We start from the raw sequence: 26,527 nt of genomic DNA, 5'->3' as shown, positions 1-26,527 counted from the left end.
GTGGGGTGAAAGGGGATTTTGTAGCTTGTTTACCATGATGGACAGTTGAAAGGAAGATTCTGGAGAGAAGCAGAGGGGCAAGGGTTCTACAGTGCCAGATCCCAAGGCACCTTGATTACTCATTAAAGGGAAATCTGTGCCATTATCAAGTGCTGATAAACCTTCAGGGGCTGCTAATATAGACAAAACAATCCATGAAAGAGGCCCACAAAGGTAGCAGCTGGAAAATGTTCTTCATCTCTTAGAGAGTCATTGGAGGATTTTACACTTTTTTGGCCGTTCATTCTAGCAATTCCAGCATACCTGAGGGGTTAGCAGTTAATATATTCCTTATTTCTGATGGATCTCTAACTGCCAACTTGCAACCACCAAGCCTGCTTTGAATAAGGACCACTGGTTCAGAGGACGATGGAGAGGCCAAGTGGTCTGGATGACGGGGGTGGGGGGAGTATATGGCATAGTAACAGCAAGAAGGGAGTAATATTATAAAAGGTAACGTTTGGGGGTTGTGCATATTTTTAAACACTTCTGTAATGGAAGCATTTTGGTACATTTTCCCTTGTTAAAAATCATTCCCAACTCCTCCATGCAAGTAATTGATTGATTTAAATGTGGTTATCTCCTGGCAGCTGACAACATTGTGTGGCTTCAGGTAGATGGAGTTATGTGGAAGAAGCGATCAAAAAATGGCATTGGGAGGAGGTGCGAGCAGCAGTTCGCAAAGTCCAGTCACTATATGGACTCGATAGCCAAAGGAAAGGGGCCGTGTGGATATAGAAACGAACATGTCAGTGTTATTGTACTTTGCATTAAAAGTAAGGCAGGATGAGTTCCTCAGGAGACCCAGAAAATCGCCAAGCCATAAAAGCAAGAAGCATAAAAATGTTCTTAGTATTTTGTGGGAAAGAGAGACTGTATTTCATTATAACTATCCCACTCTTAAAGGCAAGAAAAGACTGACCTACAGTACCTTTCTCTCTACCAGATGTCCCAGAATCTTTACATATGCTATTAGGGAAGTGAGTCTTACAGCTAAGTTGTCTGCTCTGAAGGAAAGGAGATTTTTTTGGCTCTCATTCAGTTTCTAAGTCTCTGAGGAAATACACTAGAAAGAAGTGCCTAGTAGTATTCAGATTTAGCCTGTGGTCATTGTTTGTTGCTGCTGTGGAAAAAAATGGATGTGTGTTCTTTATTGTCCCTTTGTATTTGGATATAACAATTAGCACCTTATTTGTCCGACTTCTCATCGATTTGGTATGTTTGTCGGGGCTGGAGGTGAGGGCTGTACATGTACGGGGTAATCCAAAAATGACTTCATAGGGGCTGTACCACAGTCTCCTGGAATAACCCTGGTCAAACATATTAAGCAGTAAAATGTGTCATTTGTTTTGCACTGTTTTTGTATTGTATACTTGCTTGTTCTGAGTGCTCCTCTGTGTGTTCTGTGGTAGCAGCATTTGTGGTCTCCCTGTACCCTGTGGCATTTCATTATTGCAGCAAGCCAGTGCAAACATTGGTTGGTGCTCTGTGTGTTCTTTTTTTTTTATTTTATTTTTTTTCGCTCTGCAAAATGCTTTCTGCTAGCACAAAACACTCGCTGAATTCTCAGGGGTTTTCATAATTTTTCCAAACCCCAGACATCAAGGAAGCTGAGCGATCTGTCAGAATGTTTCCGAATGCTGCAACGTTTGGAAAGATGTTAAACTGCATTTAAAAAAAAACAAAAAACCATAATCCCAAGCATTGGAGAAAGGAATTGTAAAATGAAAATGACGTTAGTTTAATGGTGTGTATGCGAGTTTTGCCATTTTTAAACATGCAGAGTTTCAATAAATGTGTTTGGTTGCTAAAGCTAGTAGCGATCTTCTTTCAATGCAGTCAGTAGGGGATGGGACCAGTTGTAGAGAAAAGAAGTATACATTGTACACCAGCCTAAAGGCTATCTTCAGCAGAAGCAGACTTTTATGGCTTCCTTCCTTTCCCAAAGGCCACCAGATGTTCTACATGATGAGAGATATGTTGGCTGTGTAACAGTCTTTTAGATTCAGGAGCCACACTGAAAGCCATGGCTGAAATCTATTTTGTGTTGTGTAACATCTGTTTTAGCCATGAACTTTAAAAGCAGATCGAGGGGGGGGGGGGGGGGGGGTAGTTGGACCCTCGAAGTGGAGCTGTCAGCTTTATAATCTTACATATGATCAACATCTGGGTAATGCATTACAGACAGCATTACGTGGTCTGCACTTCCTTGAGTGTTGTGAAAATCCTTGGGAGGTTTCATGTCAAAATCTTTTCTGCCTACTTTCCCTAGAATGAGGACATGGTGAAGCTGAACAGCTATAGCAGGAAACTTCTAACCCTTGTCATGACTTTGATGCACAGTAGCAATTCGTTCACTCTTGAACTTGTATCTGTTTGGGACACATGAAAGAGTAATGTTGGGATTCATAAAACTAAATCAGCTAGAACTCAAACCAGCTGGATTTCATTCTGGTTTGGATTGGGAAAAAATATTCAGTGGATTTCCTCAAGATACATGAGAACAAAAATTAATGGGATTTTCATGCACAAATCTCATTAAGACATGCTAATGATCTGCAGAAATATTCTGGATTTGACTCAGGTTTCTGTGGAACCACTATTATGTTTCCAAGGATTAGTGGCAGGGTTTTGCAAATTGTGCATAGTTCAAACAAAAATGGTTCATGAGTGAATTCAGTGAGCTCGGGGCTCTTTCATGAGTCAAATTAGTTTGCAAACCCGTCCATTTGCAAGAGTTCACACTTCCATCCCTGCGCTATGATAATTTCACTGCATATACAACTGAGTGATATAACTCCAGATAGTGTCTGGTGATCTGAAGGTGGCGAAGCAATGTGATAAGGCAATAGCTAAAGCCAGAAGAATGCCGGGCTGCATAGAGAGAGGAACAACCTGGCATACTGTGTTCAGTTCTGGAGCCCGTATCTCAGTAACGATAGAGACAGGAAAGGCAATCCAGAGAAGAGCGACCAAAGTGGTGTGGGGTCTGAATCGGAGACATATGAGGAAAGGCTGAAGGATCTGAATATGTACATCCTGGAAAAGAGGAGGAGCAGGGGAGATATGAAACAGACCTTCAGATACCTAAAAGGTTTTCATGATGTATGTTCCTCAGACCTTTTCACTGAAAAGCAAACAGTAGAACTAGCTGTCATGATATGAAACTTCAGGGGGGACGACTCAACCAATGTCCGGAAATATTTCTTCATGGAGATTGTGGTGGATGGCTGGAATGCCTTTCCAGAAGATATGGTGAAGACGAAAACAGCAAAATAATTCAATAAGGCATGGGATAAACATTGTGGATCCGTTAAGGCTCGAGATGGAAATTAAGAAAAGGGTGCATGGGGGTAACCAGGTGCCGGAATCTGTTCCGGTTTTGGTATTGTGGACCCACGGGAAATTCCATTTTCTGCGGTCCGGACATTTTTTTTTTTTTCAGCTGTCCTGAGCCAAAAGAAAAATATCCACCTGACCCTTTAAATCTAATTATTTACAATCACCCACCCTCCCGACCCCACCAAAACTTTCCTAAAGTACCTGGTGGTCCAGCGGGGGTCCCGGGAGTGATCTCCCCCTCTCAGGCCTTCGGCTGCCAGTAAACAAAATGGTGCTAGTGACCCTTTGCCCTTACCATGTGACAGGGGCTATCGGTACCATTGGCCAGCCCCTGTCACATGGTAGGAGCAATGGACGGCCCCTGTCACATGGTAGGAGAAATGGATGGCCAGCTCCATCAGTTTGCTTTTGTCAAGGATTTCATTTCATAATAAGAAAAAATTCCACAATTTCCCCAGGAAAAAGTGCAAATAAAGTGTCAGATTTACTCCCTGCTGTGTCGCTGGATGGGGGGGGGGGGGGGGTGCCTTTTGCATTAGTTTTGATTTGGGCAATTTTTGTTCTGTAGATCTGTTCCCATCCCAGATTTGTAGCAAACGAAATCCTTGAGCAAAAGATACATTGTTTCTGATTTTTGCTCCTGCTTTTAGGTTTTACATTTATATTTGATTTATGTCTTGGTCATTGTAATGTGAATATTCTTTGATATGGTTTAACCTCATCTCTTTATCCCACATTCAGCTTCAGCAGGAAAGGTGGGTGAAAAATGTAATTTGAACTATGCAAGTAGACTGACCTGCAGACTTTTAGCACTTTTTTGCCCAAAAATTAAATCTGGCTCTAATACTATTGGGCCAGAATAGCCAACTCCAGTCCTCAAGAGCCATAAATAAGCCAGTTTTTAGGATATGCACCATGAATATGCATGAGTTAGATTTGCATGCAGTGCCTCCTTTATATGCAAATTTACTTCAGCATATTCATGGTGATGGTCTGAAACCCCAGGGGTGTTTGTGGCTCTTGAGGACCGGATTTGACCACCCCTGCTGTAGGGAGGTTGGGGAAATTGTTGCCCCGATATTTGGAATGACTTCCCTTAGGTACGCAGCCTGTGGGCTGCTGATTCTAATGATTTTAACTTTAGCAATAACAATGCCTCTCATGCTGTTCAGAATATCTTGGTGCATGTTCCATTTTAATACTTCCGATATAGGCTTGCAGCCACTTCCGCTATGCCTGTCCAGTTTGTAGTAAAGCTTCCAAATGGAATAAAGAGAGGAGAATCAGTATTATCACATCTACAGTTGCATAAACGGAGGCAACTGGGTATGCAGCATCACGCCCAAATTAACAGAGATGGTGACAGTGAGAATTGATCCTTGCAGCCCAGAAATTCTTCCAGCTTTGCGAGCACGAACAAAAATTAGAGTTTCTAGTTTTGTGAATACTTCTGCAAATATTTGCCACTTTGTCCTTTTCTGTAAGCTTTTGCCAAGATGTCTTAAAACCAAATCGTTTACCTGAATGAACAGTGTAGCAAAAATGCCCATGCTTGGACAGAATCCTTACAAACGCGTGCAAAATGGATGACCAGATCTCAAAAACGGTGGTGAAAAAGTATGCAAAATCGCTAATCAAGCATAATGTTCATGCGAAGGGGTGGAGAGTTAAAGTGCAGAGCATTTTGCACAGTTCACAAAGGTGAAAACTCCACTTTTTGCATAGTTCAGTGCTCTGACAGCATCACTGAATCGACTGTGCCACTACTCGTCCTCAGTCTACTCTTAACCTCCTTATTTCTGTTTCCTGGATGCTTATTGCTAATGCTGCTGTATCGAACATATATGTATGACTTCTGTAGTGTGTGTATATAAATATATGCATGTTTGTATTCTATATACTGTAAATAATTTGCTAGAGAGCTATCTGTCACTGCCTGTTATATGGAAAACTCAGCTTTCTCACGCATTGTCACTTTCTGCTGGCTCTTCGCTGCTCCTTTACCTAACACTAACCCTGACATTGTTTGGACCCAAAGGGCCTGATATTCAAAAGCATTTACATGCTTTATTTGTGTACATTACCCGAATAAGAGGACTTTTGAAAATTGCTACAGTACATGCCATTGGATTAGCTATAGCATTTACCCATGTTAAGTGCACTTATGCAGGCAAATGGTTTTTGAAAATTGCTACAGTAAGTTACATTTATAGCCATAACGCCTTTGAATTTTGATCTGAAAATGTCTACTTTTAGTGCAAAAAAAAAAAATAAAAAGTCACTGTGTGTGGTGCCATCCCTTCCCTTTCCTCTGGGCCTCAGGCAGCCAACATGTGCACACTGCATATTTGCCCACCCTGTCCAGCACAATGCCAGTAAGCACAATATGCCACACAAATAGGAGCAGTGGCATGAACGTGCTTGAAATCCAAAACAGGATCAGGTTGATAGTTAGTTGCCTTGTGATCTTTCTCAGTAGGATGAAATTGAACCGGAGAATTATGTCTATAAACATTACAGATAGCTTCCTCTGCTCCTAATTTCCTTAGAGCTGCTAGCCCCATGTATCTCTGGAGCTCACGATCCAGTGGGTGATGGCCCAAAGTTGTGAAGAGGTGGTCATACTTATGTGAGACCTATGTGTGGACGTTTTCTCTCCGGTGCAAAATATAACTTAGAGCATCATAAAATATAGACCTAAGATCATGTGGTAAAATAACCATCACTTAATTTGGGGGAAATTTAAGAGGCTGTAAAGCATCTTGTTCAGTTTATAAGTGCTGTAGTTGGTTTCAGCCACTATTTCCTGGCTGTTCGTGGTTGAACCTTTCCTTGCTGGGTAAGGAGAGGGAACTCTGGAGCGTGACTGCTGGGGATCAGAGGGGACTGGGGAGAATTACTGGGGGGGGGGAGGGGCTGGGGGTTGGGGATGAGGAGAGGAGACTGGAGCATGACTGGTAGCTGGGGAGCATGACTCCTAGGGGATGTGGGGAGGGGCTGGGAGTCTGGGTTAGGAGAGGGGCCTGAGGAGCATGATTGCTAGGGGTTCTAGGTGGGGAGAGGACCTGGGGAACAAGACTGCTTCAGACTGGGTGGGGTGAGGATTTTGGGAGCGTGTGTATGGGAGCCGGGGAGGCGGGGGGGGTGCGGTGTACGAGCATTTGTGTGTGTGAGAGAGACAGAAAGAGGAGGAGCGTGAGTTGAACATGTGAGTGTGTGTGTGAGTGAGGATAATGTTTGTGGCATCCTTCCCTCCCAGTCCATGACAATCTCAGGATGACTGGGAATCAAAAACTTCCATGTATGGCGAACAGATATATTTTTTAATTCTTATAAGTTTCATTATTGGATGTTTGATACAACTGCTCTTTTGAAATATTATATTGGTGTTTTGGGAAATGCATAAACATTATTTTGGTGATTAAATTATGTAGTGTTCTATTCATCAGCTGTCTTGAAATATTTATTCTTTTTAATAGTATTGTTTTACTATTGATTGTTTTATAGTTCTTGATTTTATTGTTGGTCCTGTCTGACTTGTTCTGTTTTTAATAGGAGTTATATTTGTTTTCTAAGGCCTGTTGTTATATTTGCAGTTCTGCTCTTTCCTGGATACGGTGGTACCTGTTTGAGTTCTGCAAGTTAGTGGTGGTTTGATATGGCAGATGTGTTTCTGGAAGTAAACTGTAGTCTTGGCAGACTGTGATTACTTTTATTGGATGTGTTTAAGTATTATCTAAAAAAAAACTGTATGTGAGTTATTGTAGGACCTGAAGAAGCTTTTGAAAGCTTTTGTACAATTTTTTTTTTAGATATGTGTATTTTTATAATATGTATATTTGTAGGCAGCCTGACATTTTCTGTTTTCTTAATAGGAGGTGTATTGGTGTTTAGGGTCTGGTGTAATATTTGCAGTGTTGTCTTTTCATAGATATGGTTGTTGCTTGAGCACTGTTTAGGTATTTTATGTTTATTATATTGTAATTCCTTATTTGTGCCTTTCTAAGAGATAAACCCACACAATACATGTTAAAATGGGCCTAATGCCATATGGGTTCCAAATATCTTCTGTCTTGGGGAGAAGGTGTTGAGGAAATGAGACTGCAGGAGACCTGGGGAAGGGGCATGGGAGGGGAGAGGGAACTGAACTAGCAAGACTGCTGGTGACTTGGGGTAGGGGGGAGGTGAGACTGTTTGTCTGACTTGCTGATTTGTAGCAACCTAACAATTTTTCTGATGGGCATTTCTTGCTGGTGGTTTTTCTGTCTTATTTTGAAAGAAAACTGCTGCCACTTCCTAAATGTGCTCATTTATCAAATTTTTTTTTATCCAGGCCATCTATATCATTACATTGCAGAAAAAAAATAATTGTGGCTAAAACATTTAATTTTAGCAATTAAGAAAGCATAGTAAAGTGCTTTAAAATAATCAATGAGAAAGAGTGCCTGAAATTTGGTTAGCTGAGAAGTCTATAAAAATAAACATGAGAGTTGGCAAGCTTCAGTCCACATTTTTTGGTTCTACAATTATACTTAATGCTGTAGGACTCTAGAGGCGCTGATGAAAACCCACTGGAAAGTGTTAGTTTGGGCTTTAAATGGCTCCATGGCACAGCTCTCGAGTGCAGCGTATGGAGTCAGCTATGCAAAAGGTCTATAATTTTGCCTCTGGTGGGCAGGAGATCAGATGAATGGTGAGGTTTCCATCTTTTAAGTAACTGGTTCCTAAACTTCTCTGCTCAGGATCCACTTTCAGCCTACAACAAAATATTAGGATCCTCCCTAAATAGAATGACTTAAAAAAAAAAAAGTTTAAAATAATTTGCAAATGGCTGTTACTTTGACATTTGAATTTCCTGTTTTGAATGATTGCAGTGGGTCTTACAATTTCAGATCCCTGCATCATTTTTCTCAGGATGAGAGATCTACCATTGACATTACTTCTCTTTTCGTTTGAAGACAAAGATTCAGAGTAAATACCACAGCTTTAGATGGTACTACAATAATATATAAGAGCAGGCAGGGCCAGTGCAAGAGTATTTGGCATCCTAGGGGGAACCTTCGGTCATGCACCCCTTCTCCAACTTGCCTATTGGTGGCAGCCCCAGCACAGCTCTCCCTCCTAGCAGTGGCAGAGGCTCCAGCACAGTGCTTTCTTTTTTAACAGTATTAGATTTAGCACAGTACCATTTTATGCCTTGCACTGGCATGATTTTGCCGCCCCCAAAATGTTGGTGCTCTAGGCAACTGCCTAGTTCGCCTAATGAAAACACCGGCCCTGAGAGCATGGGAAATAGTTCATTGCAGGGAAACAGCAACAAGTACATCCCTTGGTCCGTGTATGGGTTTAGAGTAGTATGAAGATCATCTGTGGGTACATAATTAGTTTAAGCAATTAAATCCAAGTGCACTGAGGTTTACTCTTTGCTCTGGTGCTACTGGGAGTTTTGTAAAGCCAATACAGGCATGGTCACCAAGGCTGCTATCATTTTCTGTGGAATATTTCTGGAAAAGTATTTGAAAAGCAGCTCCTGTCTTCATTTTGCTGTAATGTATAAGAAAGCTCCCGGTATAACAGAGGGCAGCTTTGCACCGTGGTATTCTCATGTTGTATTTGGACAGTGCAGAATGAACCACCTCAGGATTTCTCTCTTGCCCATCATGCCGATGTAAACAAAGCTACAATATGTTTTAACCATCCAAGTAAAATGGGAGTTTCCATGAAATAGGTCAGTAAAGGAGGGTGTTTAATTTCTGTCCATTTTATCAGATCCGCGTGAGAATCTTTGCCCATCTTGTCTGACCTTAGATATATCTAATTAGATATTTCCTGGCATGCTGTATGGGGGTTTGCTCTATGAAGCTCAGCTGATTTCTATGTAGATAATGCAGGAGATTAGAGGACAAGAAAACTTGAATTTGATTTGCCTTCTGTCAGAACAAAGTAAGATGATTAAATGCTCATATCGGGCCTATGTGTTGGTATGTAATCTGATATTACAATTTATGAATATTAATGCAGTTAATGAAAACTTTTCTGAAATGTGATATGATTGGTAGATGGAAGTTGTTGGGTTGAGCTAATAAGATTATTTAGCTGAGCCTACGCTGACAAATGTATCCAGAAAGGCGTGTGTGTTCAGATTACAATTGAATTAACCTGCATAGCTTCTGTTCTAAGGGTGACTGATAAAACTAGCAGAAGTCCAGTTTAAGACTAACAAACTTCCCCAAAGTATTAGGTGAGATAACTAGGCTCACACATTGAAACTTTTTCATGGAGGTTTTAAACCAAATTCCAGTTTGGTGGGACACCCTCCAACTTTTCCTGATTTATCAAATTGATCTAGAAGTTTTGAAAATTCTTCAGTTGAAGTCACTAAAAAAGATTAACTCTTTCTTTTTAAAATGACCAGGATTTAAGTTTTGTGGTGAAGTGTTATTTTAAAAATCTAAATGTAGATTTCCTTGGTAGTCCAGTACCCTGATTTAGCTAAGATAACACAAGCGAAGGGTCAGTGTTTGCTTGCTATGCGCCAAGAGGTTATTTCCCTTGGTGCTTCGTTTCTTCTTCAATATCTTTGTAAGTGTAGTCTCAGCTGGCATGCTAATACCTATATTTTTTTTTTTTAATGCCTGAACAGTTGAGAGAATTTTTGAATAGAAGGCCTGGGACTGTTTCTCCTAATTTCTATTCTTCCTAAGCTTCATCCGTAGCAAATAGGGGGCGGATGGTTCTTGCGCTAATGCCGTTTCCTATAGCAGCTATCTGCCTCATCTCCTCTGAATTTCCTTATTACCCTATATAGCTGTAATGTTTAAGATGTATATTTAGTGTTGGCTCTTCTCTAGGTTTCTGTGCAAAGTGTAAATAAATTAAAAAAAAAAATTGAAAATTTCAATAAATAGAAAGTTAAAATAAAAATAGCAGGAGCCCGTACATCCAGATCCCTTTCCTATGAAATAGCACTTTAGAATTCAGTGGCTGAAAAGCTGTGGGTTTTTGCAGAAAAGTTCCTCCATTTTATTTGGTGCAGAACCGCATACAGGATTGCCTACCATGTCTGCGGGATTGGCCTGGCCTTAATAACTTGGCATCACCTGATAACCCTGAAAGTTAGACAAAAATAAATAGTTAGCCATGAGTGGTTGCTGTTCAGGGACTTGTAAGATTAGATCATTGGCTCTAGTTGCACTGTTAACTTTAGTGTTCGTTTAGTTTGTTGCAGGAACCACATTCTTATGTTAATAACTGAGAGGGTCATTTTTGCCCGTGTGGGGTGAAAGTCTGCATGTAGAAAGTGGATGTAGATTTTTTGCTCATATTTAAGTGGACTTCCATGCATGAGCCTGCTCTGAAAAGCAGTGGGTGGGCAGGTGCCCCTGGACGGCATAGGGATACTTTAGCAAGCAAAATATACTTTTATGTGCACAAATCCCTGGATAATAGTTGAAACGTGATTTTCGCACATAAATGTTGGTTTTATGCACACAAATGCCTTTGACGATCAGGCACGTAATGCATCCGAAGTGAAAGATTTTCTGGGCCTTACACAGCGAGACATGAGCAGTGTAAAATGTATTCACCAGAGGGAAGAAGGGAAAAGGTGGGCATGTGAGAGAAACATTCAAATATCTTAGGCAGATAAAGTACAAGATGCAGTTTGCCATAGAAAAAGAAATTCAAGGTCATGATATGAAGTTGGAGGTAGGAAAACACAGAGAAAATGCTGCTTTACTGGGAAGGTGGTAGGTTCCCGGAGCAGCGGCAACAGAAACTAACAGACTTTGAGCATGGCTTGCGACAGATATAGAGGGGAAATAGTAACAGGGGTGGGAAGATGTTGGGGAAACGAAAAGAGGGCAAGGGGTGGTATGTGAGATGGAGAAAATATGCCCATCTGCCCTGGTCAGTGGAAATTCAAACACAGGAGATGAAAAAAAAATAGCATGAACAAGGACCCGTAGTGTGTAGGTGGTCAAACTTGTACAGCTGAATTCTGGGACACAACTAGAACAGTGTAGGCAGAAATATCTGAGCAGACTGGATGGGTCAAATGTCTTTTGTCTGCCGAGCATCTACTATTATGGCTTTCTTTCTGCTATATGTTTGTATTTTCCCAAAATGTGTTTGCTTATTTTACTAGATAGCTCCACTTTAAAACTGAAAGTACAAGTGTTCAGGTTTGCCATGATAGACTGTAAATACAAGGAAAGTATATTTCACAGAAAGGATGGTGGATGAATGAAATCTCCCAATAAAAGTAGCAGGGAGTAAAAATGGCAAATGGAAGCATGAGAGAATCACAAGGGGATCTTTAGTAGTGGGGAAGTGAGTTAAAGCAAAAATCAAGTGGGGTCTGCAATATTGCGTTTACCTGTAAAATAGTATTGTGATATGTTTAATTACCAGCGAGAGCAGGGCTTCCCAAACTGTGGATCGGGATCCCAAATGGGGTCCGCAAGTGCCTCATATGGCTGTACTCTTATCAGTGGAAGGCAATGTGTGGGGCCTGTGAGCCGGCACGCACTCACAGCCCCTGCAATGGCCCCACCCTCACATGAGTTTAAACAATAACAGAGAGCCCTGTGTGAGGAGGGATCTGAGTCGCTGCAGGGCTTAGGAGCTTGCACTGGCTCTTGGACTCCCTGCTGATGTTGGTTACTAATGCTGCTGCCATTTGCAGATCGCTATCGGGCTTCAGACCGGCCATGGGAGGGAGGGGAAGGCTGAGTTTGCATAGGCTGGTGTACATTGCCCCTGTTTCCTCTCTCCTTGCCCATGCAGCCAAGAGAAAACTGTTGCCCCTGTCATCAGCCTGACTTCTCTTCCCAGTTGTTGTCATCCATCTTTGGCCTAGGACCCAAAGGAAATTGCTGCTGACCCTGGCCAGAGAGATGTTTGAAGGGAGGGATCAGATGCGGAAGGGGTTTGACAGTTGGATAAGCTGGAGAGGGATTAGCTGTGGGAGAGTGTGTTGGGGGGAGAGAATGTAAAGGAGAATCTAGGGGGGTGAGAGGAGATCAGCTGGGAGCATGGAGAGGGATATTGGAGAGGAGGAGGAAGTGACTCTCGGAGGTGAGAGAAAGGAGATGGAGTTGAGTGAGAGAATACAGGATGGGGTGAAAGAGGGATCCATTGGGGGTTATAAGGAGAGCTTGGAGGGATGAAAGAGAGGATGGCTGGAGAGATGAGAGTAGATGGGGCATGTAAGAGGGGATCAGCTAGAGGGGATGAGATCATGAGAGGACATTCTCTGGAAGGGTGGAAATTGAGAGCAGTGGTAAGCTAGACTGCAAGGAGAGAGACTGCACACCTGCTAATTTGTTTTGCGTGTCCGTTGGGCCATGAGAATTTTCAAGTACTAAAAGTTTGGGAAGGCCTAAGCTAGAAATGTATGGATGGTAAGCCGTGTTATGTGAAAGTCTTGAAGATCTGAATGTTACAGATGCTTTTACCTGGCGTGTGCATGCTGCTATACCAGTCCAGTTTTCTCCATGATAGGTACATCTAAATTTCTTCTCTTCTGTGCCAGAGAATTAGTTTTGTTATGCAGAGATCAAGGGAGACAGGTTTGAGTTTGGACTGTTAGATTATATTCTCTTTTTTTTTTCTCCTCGATCGTAGGCGATTAGAGCAGAATTCTATCAAGGTCATCCCTCCTGGAGCTTTCTCACCATATAAAAAACTGCGAAGAATGTAAGTTAAAATATTATTATGGGATATAAATAAGCCTTTTCTACTTTTCTAAGGTTGGGTTTTTTTTCCTTTTAAAACTGAAATGGCTCATGGTCCAAAAAAAACCACTCCTGTCAAAGTTCATACGTCTTTGACCGCCAAAAGATTAAATGATATAGTTGTCCTGTTTTGTTCGTATCCTATGCCCTTTATTGCATTCACCAACTTCAATTGTGTAACTTGAAATTTAGCTGCTGATGAACACCAGCACCTGTACATGAAGGCTGCAGGGCAGTCGCTCTTTGCTATTTATTTCTTTAGATAGCCACAGGTTGCCTGCAGCATAGAAAGCCTCGTTTCCAGAAGGGTCTTCGCCAATTCACTGCCTATGCTAGATGAAACATTGTTTGAAAGTCAGGCGGAACCTGTTGTAATTGTGTCTTATGTATTTTTAGCCATTTTTTTTCTTACTAAGCCTGTGTTCCTATCTGCTAAATTTGCAGCAATTTGCATTTTCGGCTGCAGTCCGAGCAGTAAGCAGAGGGATGGTCCCTTCATGGCCTGAGTTTGAGGACCTCTAGAATATGGGGGTTGGGACGAGGGCAGGGTTGGATGTCAACCATTGGGGACTCGATGTTAAGATCATTGCTTTGTCCTGTTTAAAAGAAAAGCCGTCCTCTCTGCCCTTTGGAGTCATTCTGCAAAAATCCCTTGACCAGCATAGATGGACAAAGATTTGGAGATGTTGGGCCGTGAAAATGTTTTCTCAAGCTGGCTCAGGAATCTTCATCGCTGTCACATAAGAGATTTGCTCCTGTTTGTGATTCTTTGCACATCCCTGAATTTTACAGAGTGGAGGCCTTGATGTGATGTCATTTTAGTGTTAAGTGGGTTGCATTTTTAAATCCCACCTCAGAGTAGAAATAAGCAAGGTTACTGCCATCTCTTTTCTCCCCTAGATAAATCTCAGTGATGCGAGTGTCGTAACTGCTGCTTCAGCAGAACTATCCTGTAAATGGGAATATATCCTAGTAATCTTTTTAAGAATGTTTTTAAAACTGGAAACAAAATGGTATTTTCTTTGGGGGGGGTTTTTTTCACCTGAGAATAGATGCATTTTAATTCAGTGAAATGTGATTTTTTTTTATTCCAGTGACCTGAGCAATAACCAGATTTCTGAGATAGCGCCTGATGCTTTCCAAGGCCTGCGCTCTCTCAACTCACTGTAAGTATAACAGCTCTGTCCGCAAATGAAGAAAAGTCAAAATTCCATGTACATGCATAGTCTGAAAGCTCTGGGCATTTTGGGTTTTGGGTAAAAAAAAAAAAAAATAGCCATTGATGTGCTTCTCTTTTGCTTCTGGAGGCTGCAAGATAGAGAGAATAGAAATGCAAATTGCGTTGTAACCGGAATCATAAAGTTAATGTTTTTCTAAATTGAATCGCAGCATTCAATTTAATTGCAAAGGAAATAATGAATTTGATAAAATAAAACTTTTACTAGCTCATCTATCTCTCAAACTACTCAAATGATTTTCTGAAATTGTTCACACTGGCAAGGGTTCCAGGGACAATTTCTCAATTTTCAGAAAAAAATAGACTTTACTCTGCAAAACCCATGAGAGTGATATTTGGGATTTACTGCTGCTTCAGGTAACCATTTTTATAGTAGTGCTAGACTCAATATAAAATGATCTTTATAACCAAAAGTTTAGTGACACCACTCTGCCAATATAATAAACATTTGTAACCCACTAGAAACCCCTGCTCCACAGCCATCTGGCAGCGTTTGGAAAAACTTATCTATTATAAAAATATAAATACACGAAGGTTTTGAATGTAAAGAAACTGCATTGTCTTTACTAAAAGCAGTATAGCATTTAAGTTATACTTAATTATACAATTTCACGGTAAAGTGACAGATCCATGGTCACATAGGGGAAACTGCAGCAGAACCAGGCCCTCCAAGCCCCTGTGAGTAAAATCACTATTCTAGCATTTATGATAATTTCAACCTTTCAAAGTAATTGTAACTAATTGAACTGCAGCAAGAACAATGAATAGTTAGGTGTCTCTGGTAGTTAAGCCATTAGTTGAGAGTAACTTTTGCTTTGGGGTTTTTTTAAGATATTTGTTCTTTCACATCTAGTCGGTCTTCCTACTTGATTGAATTATTCTTTGCAGCATTTGTTCCCCTTTTGACCGCTTCTCCCAGAAGGTTTCCCATCCCTAATAACAGTGAAGCAGAGCAGAAGCTGATGCAGTTTCTTTACTGTTTCCTGCTCTGTAATCTTGCTGGACCCCTTTTTATGAGGTGAACCTCACTACCTATGTAGCTCCATAGACCGGTGTTTCCCCATCCAGCATGCCTTCAGACCTGATCAGATGTGCCACAGAAAAGTCAAATCCAGGCCAGCACCTGGACGCTCAACAAGAGGAGGCAAACTTGCCTGATCGCGCATGCCGCCTCTTCCTAGTTACAGAATGAGCTCCGGGGGTGTGGTAATTAACTGGCTAGCTGGGGCCTGCTTTGAGCAGAATACAGATTGCACATGGCACCCCTTCATATTCCCCCTCCTATGCTGCCTCTTGTCTTCTCTCCAGGCTGAGTGAGACAGGGAGAGAGTGTTCTGACCACTGAATGTGTTGGGAGCAGTAGACAGCCAAGAAGACTAACTGAGTTGGCTACCCGCACCACAGAGATTTCTCCCTTCTCATGCAGTTGTGCGTGTCTGCCCCCTCCCTCCCTCCTCTTGGGTTAACATTTAGAAGAGAGTAGTGGGACGTTCAGTGCTTCCCTAGCCCTTCTTTTAATCCTACGAGTCTTGTCCATGTTTGCACTGCCTGCTCTGTGAAGGTTGATGTGCGGCACGTTTTTGGGTAACGTAGGTATCACCTTGCACTCGGAAAGGTTGGGAGTCCCTGCCATAAGGGCTTTCGAATGAGCGGGTGCTAGGCCACCTCATAAACCACCTGCCTTTTCTTGAACTTCTTGCTACTTGCAAAATAAGTAAAAGACTAGAAAAGCAGTGAGGGCTCCAGGCATGAATCTGCAAAGTGGGAAGCCCCTTGCAAAGAGGCTCCAAGCTTCATTTGAACCCTGACCAGCGAAGGAGCAGCACCTTTAGGAGAGAAAACTCTTGCTTCACCACTGTTTCTTGCAGAAACTGTGTGGTAAAATATGTCTATAAAACTAACACATAATGGCATTACTCAGCATTTCCTTCATTATTTTCAGATCATGTTTATTCAATTTAGTAGTCAAAGTATATTTTTGTTTCCCGCTTACATGCTGCAGCAGAGCAGCTGTACTGGAGCTGAGGAAAATGGGCCTTTTCTTTTCCTCCTTTCATTCATCATTACCTACAGCAGTTAAGTCCCCAGTCAATACTTTTCCTTTTGGGTGATGATGTGCCCTTATTTACCACAGAACAAGATTGCAGAGTGGTTTCAGTCAGCTTGTATTTGGCTGTGCAGCACATGTGCCTGGAAAAACATACTCATGGTTGGCAAAGCCATCACAATCTGCACTAAAGTAATGGAGAATATGCTTAAACTGCAATCACGGGTGTTAATCTGACTTCACCTTATGGTTGATTTCCTGTAGGAATTCTCATACGAGTTTTTCAGAGCCTTCATTAGAACTTCATGCTTTTCTTGGGCTCAAGCAGGAACAAAACGAAGACAAATCATATTTGGAAACCTCCCTCAATAACTGCAGACTTACCTGGCACCTTGCTTGTCCATTAGCCTTTATTCAGTTCTCCCACCTCAAGCTCTCCTTGCTTTAGGGGTTGCACATGATCATGCTGTTTGGGGAGGGGGGAGAGCAATGCAGATGCACCATGCGCCTTCCTTGGTAGCTAACTAGTGTTCTCCGCTCGGGTTGAACCATCCAGCTCCGTTGTAAATGCACTCTGGCAATAGAGCCTGGCTCATTGCTCCCTCTGAAGCCTGGAATAAGTAGTGTAACTACCAGCAGCAGGCCATAGGGGAGAGGCGAGTCGGTCCTGCTTTTTGGGGAGCATGTCTGTGTGAACAACGTGGCCAACAAGTAATGTTAAAAAACCCAGACTGATGTCCTGTTCCTTGGACAGGTCGTCTTTGCCTGGCAAGCAATAAGATACATCCCAGCTGCCTGCCGGAGCTGTGGTCCTGCCCTTTTGTTCCTGGCATGACAACCCCAGATAAAACCGAGAGGGAGCTAAGGAACCTAGTTGTTGGCGCTCACACATCCACAAAGGCCCTAGAAGAGCCAAAAAAACTGTATTTTTGTCAGGGTGTAAGGCATTTATGGTCAGAAATGTGACCCATGCTTTCAGAAATCATTAACTGTGGTATTTATCTTCTACCAAACAAACTTGAGGTGAAACATGCTGTAAGCAGTGGTAGCTGGCAGTGTTTCGGAAGCTAAACAGTAAAATCTTCATGGAAACTGACCACGTAATGCCGATTGCATACTCTGCTAATACTCTTCTTTCTAATTTTTAAGGGTTCTTTATGGAAATAAAATTACGGAGCTGCCGAAAAACCTGTTTGAGGGGCTTTTTTCTTTGCAGTTGTTGTGAGTATTTTATTTAATGTTAAGGTTAAAAAAAAAAAAAAAAAATTCCAACCAAGCAATGTAGAAATTTTCAATAATAAAAATGTTTAAAAGACCACCAACAGCATTTATAAATTCATATGAAAAGAGTGAGGAATGAAGACCTCTTCTAACCAATTTGTGGATACAAAGCAACTTTTTTATATTGTCCTTGTACAGAGTTAATACATTAGTATGCATAGCTTTTTCGATGTTGGGCTAATATTTTGTATAATCCTTACTGAAGTTGCTGCACCTGTCTCTTCTCCCTGCATGAAGGGCCATCTCTGTTTGATTTGATAGTGGGTGTTATGCCGCAGAACAGTGAAATGATGATCACATTTTGTCCAGGTGATCAGTGGGTAGGGTAATGCTACTGAATAAATATAAACTCTGTGACAAGGGCCCGGAAAACGTCTGTGGTGCTCTGTTGCAGATTATCTGGGGATCAATAGCTGGTAATTCTAAAGAATGACGAGCGTAAGAGGCGAATATCCATTTGGTTGATTAGACGCATTTCTTGTTCTAGCCCTATGGAAATGGGGATTTAGCAGGGTATGTTGTGTAAGTACAAAACAGAGGAAGGAAGGAGCCGGGCAACGTTATGCAATTTGAAAAAGTGAAGCAGGGTGCCACCTAGAGGTTTAGATTTAAGATTCTTCCCCTCTGTTTTTTGTTTTTAATTTTTTTTTTAGCTTCTAATGAGTTGGATGCAATAAGGGTGATTTCAGCAGAGAGCACAGTTTTACCCTTGGTTGTATGAACATTTTTTGTGCACAAAATGTTACACCTGAAGCAGCAAGGAGTTTTGCACACAGAAAAATGTGTGTGTCAAACTGTGTATCCCGCTTGGCGCCCTTGCGTGGAAATCCTATGCAAATGAAGCCATTAATTATTACCTCCAAAGGCAAAGAGGTGCGCTGGCTTCATTCAGGGTTTCTTAAGAGCTGAAAATTTTACATCTGGTCCGAGGTGGAGTAAAATTTCTCTGAAATAAAATTCCCACCCCAGAGCCTGTGATTGGGATTTATGCTCAAAAAGCCTGCTTTGTGCACACAGAACATGTTTTGTATGTATAAATCATTTTTTATGCACACAAATCGTTTTCTGCACAAGTGTCCTTTTTTCGTGCACACACGGGTTTTGTGCACATAAATCATAGCTGAGACTCCCCCCAAGTTTAAAATGTGTTCAACTTGTGCTGAGTACACATTTTAACTCACATTTGTGTACACACTTTAACTCTCAATGTATTAGCGTAGCATTAGTTACTGCATTGGGAGTTAAAAAAAAAAAAAATTGAAACTGCGCGTGAAGAAACTGCACTGAATGACAATGCACAGTTTTAACCCACGTTATTGTATGGGCCCCAACGTTACTATAGTTAGATAAAAAAGAAAGACAAACATGTAACATCGCAGATCTGTGATCAGTGATACCTTCCAGGACATAGAGGTTTGAGAGCAAGCTTCATATAGAGAGATTTATCCAGTTACTTGGTGATAGTTTTGCACATTGGTATGTGGAAGGCCAGGATCTGATTCCACAGTTCGGCTTTTGCTCCAGCTGGGAATTCGGGATGCTACAGAGACATTATTCATAGCCTTGGGGGGGAATGGGAGGAAGTCTAGGCCATAGCTCAACATCAGCACCTAGTGATCAGGCTCAGGATGTGCAGTTTGGGTAGGAGGCATGGTCCGTGGGACCAGTCCAACAACACTTGCGGCAGTGACTGGGCAAATGGGGGGGTTATTAAATAGCAGGGTGGGGGCGGATGAATGGAAGGTATCTGAAGGTTCATGGCATGGTAGTTGAGTAAGTGACCCAGTTTTGATTGAGCTGGAAGCTCAGAGGAGCAAAAGGAACCTGCCATGCTTAAAAAAAAAATGTAGGTAGACTGGTAAACATAATTTTGGGATTTTTATTTTATTTATAGCTTACGCCTTTAATTGGTAGCTCAAGGTGAATTACAGTCAGATTCTGTAGTTATTTCCCTGCTTCAAGAAGGCTTACAGTCTGACTCGACGTAATAAAATTTGTGTTAAATTTTAGTGTGAAGTTATGGTTAACGCATATGGGAGAAACCAGTCGTACTGGGCGCAGTAAGCTGACGCAATGAAAATCGATCAGAAGTTTTTTAAAAAAAATGTGCTAAATGAAAAAAAAAGGTTAATCTGAAAAATCTGCACTAATGCAGAAAAGTGCTTTAAAATGTGAATAAAAACAGCAAGTAGGAAAATGCTTGAAATTGTGACCAAAATGGCCTTGCATACAAGACTGGCATTGCACATCTCAGTTTAGCATAATCTCGCCAGCAAGGCCATTTGGGCAAATGCCAGGTGAAATCAATGTAAACGTTCTGGGGCAGAAACCTTCATCTGACCAGTATACACTTTGGCACTGTGCATCCTGATTAGGGTACAAAAGAATGCCAAATGTATGGCTGTAGATACCCACTCAAGAGAGCTTACCCTTTCATTTCACTTGGCATGCTCTGCTCAAATGGCCTTTCATGCAAGAATATGCCCAAGTCGAGGTGCAATCTTGCACATTGTGCCACGGTTCAGATTGTGCCTACTGTTCAGTAGTCTGTGCTTGCACCAGAGAGCTTATACTTCAGTTTTACATGCTCTGCCTTGCCACAATGGGGCAGGCATCTACAGGTGAACAATGTGCACTGGCAGTGTGGCATAATGGCTTTTCCTGCGAGGTTGGCACTCTGCATTAGTTGGTTCATGTGGGGTATGTACATACACACTCTCCCCCTTATGCTTTCTGCTTTGTAGCCCTCTCCCTTCCCTGTGTGTGTGTGTGGGGGGGGGGGGAGGGGGGAGGTATTAATGTTGTGGGGCAGGCATGTGACTGGTGTATGTTGGAGGGGCAAATGTCGGGGGGTCGGGGGGTGGATGTGCATATTTTATGACTGGAGGAACTAAAATTCTTCGGCTGGCACAATGCTGGAAATGTAATACCTGAATCTGAGGTGAAGTAAACTCATATTTCTGGTGGCCAAAGTTATTCTGTTGCTGTGGCCCAGTCTGGTAGAAGCAGCTAGACACTCCCACACTGGGCACTGCAATAGTTTGACATGGCCACCAAAAATGTGAGTTACGTTTTCCTCCTGCTCTGACGTAGGAGTTAAATGTGCTTTAAGCTGTCTGTCCTTTAACACAACTCCCTGCATTGCTGGGACATTGCTAATGTTTCTTTTACATGGGATTTGCATGCATTTGCACTAGTTTTAAGCCCTGATTTTTACTTCTGTTTTCACACATTTTTTAGTTGTTAATCCTGGAATTTAATAGGGGTTTTAACTTGCCACAGAAAAATGCATACTAAAACAGGAGAAAAAGCTGCTAAAGTCAGCGCAGCCCCTGATGACATACCCGAGACAATGGAGGGTGCTGTGGCCTATAATAAGCACTTCACAGCCATTACTGTATACTGTTGTGTAGTTTTAACTTTTCTCTACCTAAAACTTTGCAACTGGGCATGAAAGAGAGCTTCCACGCTTTCTTCGTGCCAGAAGAGAAGAGCTAAAATGAGAAATAGATGACAGTATGTCATATTTAGCAAAATTCTTATGTTAAAACAAAAAAAACAAAAAAAACCCCATGCCATGAACAAGCCAAAAATGTATTTTGGCATAGAAGGACGGGGGCATGTCTTGCGCCTGCATTGAAAGCCTGAGTGTGTTAACTGGTAGGGAAGGATGTATGGTGGCTTCTATGGGAAAAACTGCAGGCGAGGAGTTACAACACACACAGATAATTCTTGCTTTTATCCAGCAGAGATTGATGCTTATAATAGAGTTGGATTATGTACAGTGTTACAACTGCTTAAGTGGTGTAAATGCTGTTAATCTATGTGAATGCACTCAAATACAGATCAATAACATATATATATATTTATCTCTCTCTGTGTATGTATGTGTATGTATGCTTTGTATATATGTTTTGTGTTTGATCTTTATTTCTGTACATTTTGTTAGTCCAATAGTGTGTCACCTGTTTTTCTTTGATCTTTTCCGTTGTTAAAAACTAAACTCTTCATTTTTTTTGTTCTGCTTGCCTAAGAGCACATGGGGAGCACTTTCTGAAATCCAAATGATCGCAGGCTCCTGCGTGTTTAGAGTTTAAATTGTATTTTTCTTTTTTATTCTGTAGGTTACTAAATGCCAACAAGATAAACTGCTTGCGGGTGGATGCCTTCCAAGACCTGCACAATCTGAACCTCCTGTCCTTATATGACAACAAGCTGCAGACCATCGCCAAGGGCACCTTTTCACCACTCCGGGCTATTCAGACTCTGTATGTATTATTTTGTCATTGGGAGGGGAGCGGCTGTTTTTATTATTTTTTTTTTTGGTCCGCTGTCGTGCCGCTCTCCGTTTCGCATTCAGGCTTACAAAGCATGCTAATACTTAGAAAAATTTGCCAGGTCAGTTGCAAACAATAGGTAAAATTATTTCCATTCATTCCTGAAAGGCATTTGGCTCAGAACCCGTTTATCTGCGACTGCCATCTGAAGTGGCTGGCGGATTATCTCCATGCAAACCCTATTGAGACCAGCGGTGCCCGCTGCACCAGCCCCCGCCGGCTGGCAAACAAAAGGATTGGCCAGATCAAAAGCAAGAAATTCCGCTGCTCAGGTAATTTTCTTAGCTCAGCTGCAGTTTTTTTCTCTTTTTTTTTTTATCCTTGCCAAAAACTAAGTTTTACAGAAGCTTTGACAAAAGGAAACGGGCTTTCTCCTGAATTCTTAAGCATTTTGAACCCCTTCTTTGTTTTATTGCTGCCGCTCGTGGGAGGTGCCGCGTTTGATCCTGGAGCTGTAGTGTAGGTGATTTTTAACGCATTTGGAACGAAATGTAAAAAGGCGGCGTACTAATGCCGTGCCCAGAAACACAAGGCCGCGGTTTATCCCTTTCATTGCAAATCTTGGAATGAGAAGTAATTTGTGAACCAGTGGGAACACGTGAAAGAACTTTTGAGTTTCTCGCTCTGTAGCGGAACTTGGGCATGTTCAGTTTAAGCGGGGGGAACTTGCCGCAGACTGAAATCTTACTGTTTACCTTTTCTAATCTAATTTCATTTCCTAGTTACGCTTTCTTAAGACTAAACTTTTGTCATCTGGTATCCAGCTGCCCCGTTCTCTGGCTCATTCAGGCTTGAGTGCAGATGCCAGCAGCAGCGGAGGACTGGTTTATTGTCCAGGCTCCAGATGCATTGTTACAAAGCAGCTCCTGCTGTGAATGCCTAGCTTTTTTTTTTTTTTTTTGGGGTCACTTAATTGTCTGTAATTAACTTCAGTTGCTCCCTACTCTTAGATAACTCCTCTCCCTGCTCACTGACATTCAGGTACATCTTTTCTATTTTTTTTTTTCTCTTTTATCACATGTAGCTAAGGAACAGTATTTCGTTCCAGGTAGGTTTCGCTGTGTAGCAGGGATGACGGCTGCAAACACCCTTAATCCGTGGAACTCATAAATTTGTCTTAGGTTCTAGGAAAATAATGCATGCATTATTTACTGCAGTGGATCCCTTTTCCGCAAGCATCCTTTCCCCTGTCCAGTTCTATTTCTGATCCTTTGGGCTTTGCATGCAGCTCCTGCCCCTTTTTGTTTTTTTTTTTTTCTTGTACATCTTGCTCCAGCTCTTGCTTTCTCCTTTTTCCTCTGAGTATCTGTGTGTAACTTGTATCCTAGAAGTGCTTCATTTATTCATAGGATTGTTTTCCCCAAATGCTAGCTTTAACATAAGGCCTTAAAGAAAAATATTGAAAAATTATCATCTTCATGGATACACTTAAATAAGGAGTGTCCTGCCAACTCAGCTTCTGCATAATAATCTTTGCTGCCCTCATATCTGCAAAATTGCAATAGAATACAGTGGCAAAAAAGCGGATGTCCGTTCAGATACTCTGCTGTCACATCTGGGCCTTGCATCAGAAGTTGGGGTAAAATGGGGACATTCGTTCATTCAAGGCCACACCGGGTTAGGATTATGTATCCAGTTCATGGTGGTTATCCAGAGAGTTGTTCTATTCTGTGTAGGAGTTAGTTGGTATCTTTTACAGTATCTGAATGAAATGGCTGAAAGGCTGGAATATAAATCAAATCAAATATAAATAATGCACCCTGGGAAAACATTTGGTATTTATATCTATTATACATTTGTTTACGGTGGTGTTAAAATTGCAAAATGAGACAAAAGATGAAACAGAAACTCTCAATATGTTGCAGTTTCTATGCAACACTATTGAGCAAGTTTGTAAGGTTTTTTTTTCTGCACACAGTTTTTTTTTTTAACTCTGCAGTTTTCTCTCTTCCCTTCCTCCTTCCATCTTTATCAGAACCAGTCTCTGTTAGTCTTAAGGCACCGTGAGCCTTCAGTTGCAATTAAACAGAGCTCTCCCTTCCACTCCATTTTATGTCCCTTTCAACTCAGCCCAATCACTGTAGCAACAGCTCTCAACTGGGGGCCACCAACCACAGCTCCTTCTAGAACCATTAGATTTTACTGTCGAACAATCACTTGAAACTCCCTCCCTTCCAAGAGCTGTGAGCATTGCTTCGAGCATCCCCAGCTGGCCTGGCGAGAAAGACTTAGCCCAGGAATCTAACCCAGACCCTTCCCCATGACAATACAAAGAAATGCTACTGAGCCACCAGGCCAGCCAACCTGCTCTGTTTAAATCTAATGCCATGCATATAAAATATTCCTCTTTGCAGAACGTACAGTTAATAGAGATGTGCTTCGGGTTTAAAGTTTGTGTCTGGCTTCGTTTCGGGGCCCTTCCGCGGGAATTTCGTTTTTCCTGCGGTTCTTTGGGGGGGGGGGGGTGCCGATTTTTGGGATAGTTTGCACTGACGTGGCAGAGTTAGTGCGCACTAACCCGAAAATTATTTTTTTCTGAAATTTTGGAAAAAATTCAATCGTTTTTTGGTTCTCCCGAACCATTCCGAATTAGGCAATTCCGTTGAAATTGCCTAATTTGGGGAAAACAATTGTACATCCCTAATAGTTAAGCAGCATAAAAAGGAGAGATTCAAAAGTTTTGGAGATGTCTGCCTTACAAAGGTTTAAAGGAGAGGTAAAAGAATGGTTATAGTAGTGAACTAGTATTCTAGCTCCCCAGAAATTCTTTTCTTCTTTATTAACCTCCCCAGGATGGCAGGTTATGTAAAAGATTATCTTGTAGGCACACTGGGCATAATTCAATAAAGATGTTTCAGTGGGAACTAATGAGCACAAAAGATCTTTTTCAATATGGTCTATATGCTGAGATTCAAGGACATTGCAGACTCTAACATTCCTGGCTGGTCCACCGAATTCAGCTCTGTCTAAGCTGGGGTGGCCGAAATAGCAAGGGCAGATGGCAACATTTTGGATCCATCTGCATCTTCCGTAAGCAGCATGAAATCTCCACAGCAAAAAAAAAAAAAAAGACTCTCTTTAGCCTTAAAAAGCGGCAGGGCAAGCTTAGAGCCTTTAAGATATCTAGTTGCACGTTTCCTGGTTCTGTTGCTTTCTTCTTTAATCTGATTCCTCCGTCTCATTTCTTTTTTGTCCTTGTAGCTTCCATTTCTCATATTTTCACACATTTATGGTAAAAAAAGGTTTGTACTTTTTTCTTTTTCATGACCATTGATTTTTTTTTGAAGGGGGGGAGGAAGGAGAGGAAGAATTGAACCCCTCCCAGAGCCCACTCTTAAACTGTTCACGGTGTATGTTTGCGGGACCTGCATTAGTGTGGTATCTGCATGGGTTTCTGATGAGGAGCCAGGAAGCATCTCAACTGAATTTGATTCATAGTGGCGGAATAGTTCTAATACTCTACGCACTAATGCCTCAGGAATGAAATACAAACCTGCATTTATTTATTTATTTATTTATTGTTTTTGTTATACCGAGTTTCATGATAGGCATCACATCAACCCGGTTTACAAATAACAAGGAGTGTAAAGCATAACGTAACGTAAAAAACAATGTTTTCAATAAGAACCTTGAACTTTAAATACAGTGAATCAGAAAAAGGGAGAGGGAAAGTTACAAAAAACAAGGAAAATAAACTTGGGATGGAAGGGGAGAAATCATGAAAGAGATCTTCATTTCTTCTACCTTAAGGAAAAAAAAATACAACTTTTCTCCCCTAAGCCCCACTGCTGCTGCTTAAATTACAACAGGCCTTGAAGTGTTTGTCCCCAAACACTGCTGCCATCCTTCTGCCTCTGAGTGATTTTTCTTTGCTGCTTTTTCATTTTTGACGTTAAGTGTGTGCATGCGGTGCTACTGTACAATGCTGTAAAGAAGATTTAGTATGCGGTGTTACCTTTCTTCCGCTGACAGGTGATAAATGCCTGATCAGCAAGATACACATGAACCTCTTTGTTATGATACAAGTACATAAAACATTTTTCTTTTCCCTGTTAATGGTTGAGTATCTAAGACGCACGTAATTCATTCACAAACTTCAAATACTTGTGCTTTCCTAAACACTACAAAATAGGTGCAGCCCTGCTGGGCACAGATTGGAATAAGTGACATTTGAAGCTTGGGGGGGGGGTTGTTGAGTTTTACTTTCCCTGTGGTGCTGTGGTGTAGATCTCTCAGCACTGCGAGCCAATTCACGAGAGCTGCAGTGAGGGCTATGAGAGCTCGCATGGCCATGTTCTAACATTTTGGTTTAACTGCCATGAAAAGGGTAAAAGAGGGTCAGGCCATCGGTATCAGAAGTCCAAGCTTGTCGTCGTCAATTCCTTTCCAAGCAAAGGGCAAAACTTGCAACTGCAGTTGGCATTCAGTGACAAACAATTTATTTCTTTTAACAGCCTTTGCCTGTATAAAGTCTGCTAAAATAAACATCCCAAGTCTGCAAGCTGGG

The 26,527-nt window shown here is 41.7% G+C and overlaps 1 protein-coding gene across 1 annotated transcript in view; it reads left to right on the top strand.

Annotated features, from left to right (window-relative positions):
- Window positions 1-26,527, top strand: part of SLIT2 (slit guidance ligand 2) — a 749,523-nt gene that overhangs the window by 550,584 nt on the left and 172,412 nt on the right. The window contains 5 exon segments of the mRNA XM_029590345.1: window positions 13,009-13,080; window positions 14,213-14,284; window positions 17,552-17,623; window positions 21,808-21,951; window positions 22,129-22,292. Coding sequence (XP_029446205.1) covers window positions 13,009-13,080; window positions 14,213-14,284; window positions 17,552-17,623; window positions 21,808-21,951; window positions 22,129-22,292 — 524 coding nt within the window.

The sequence above is a fragment of the Rhinatrema bivittatum genome, chromosome 1 (assembly GCF_901001135.1).
Source record: "Rhinatrema bivittatum chromosome 1, aRhiBiv1.1, whole genome shotgun sequence".
Classification (NCBI taxonomy): Eukaryota; Metazoa; Chordata; class Amphibia; order Gymnophiona; family Rhinatrematidae; genus Rhinatrema; species Rhinatrema bivittatum.
This window is presented reverse-complemented; position numbering and strand designations above follow the sequence as displayed.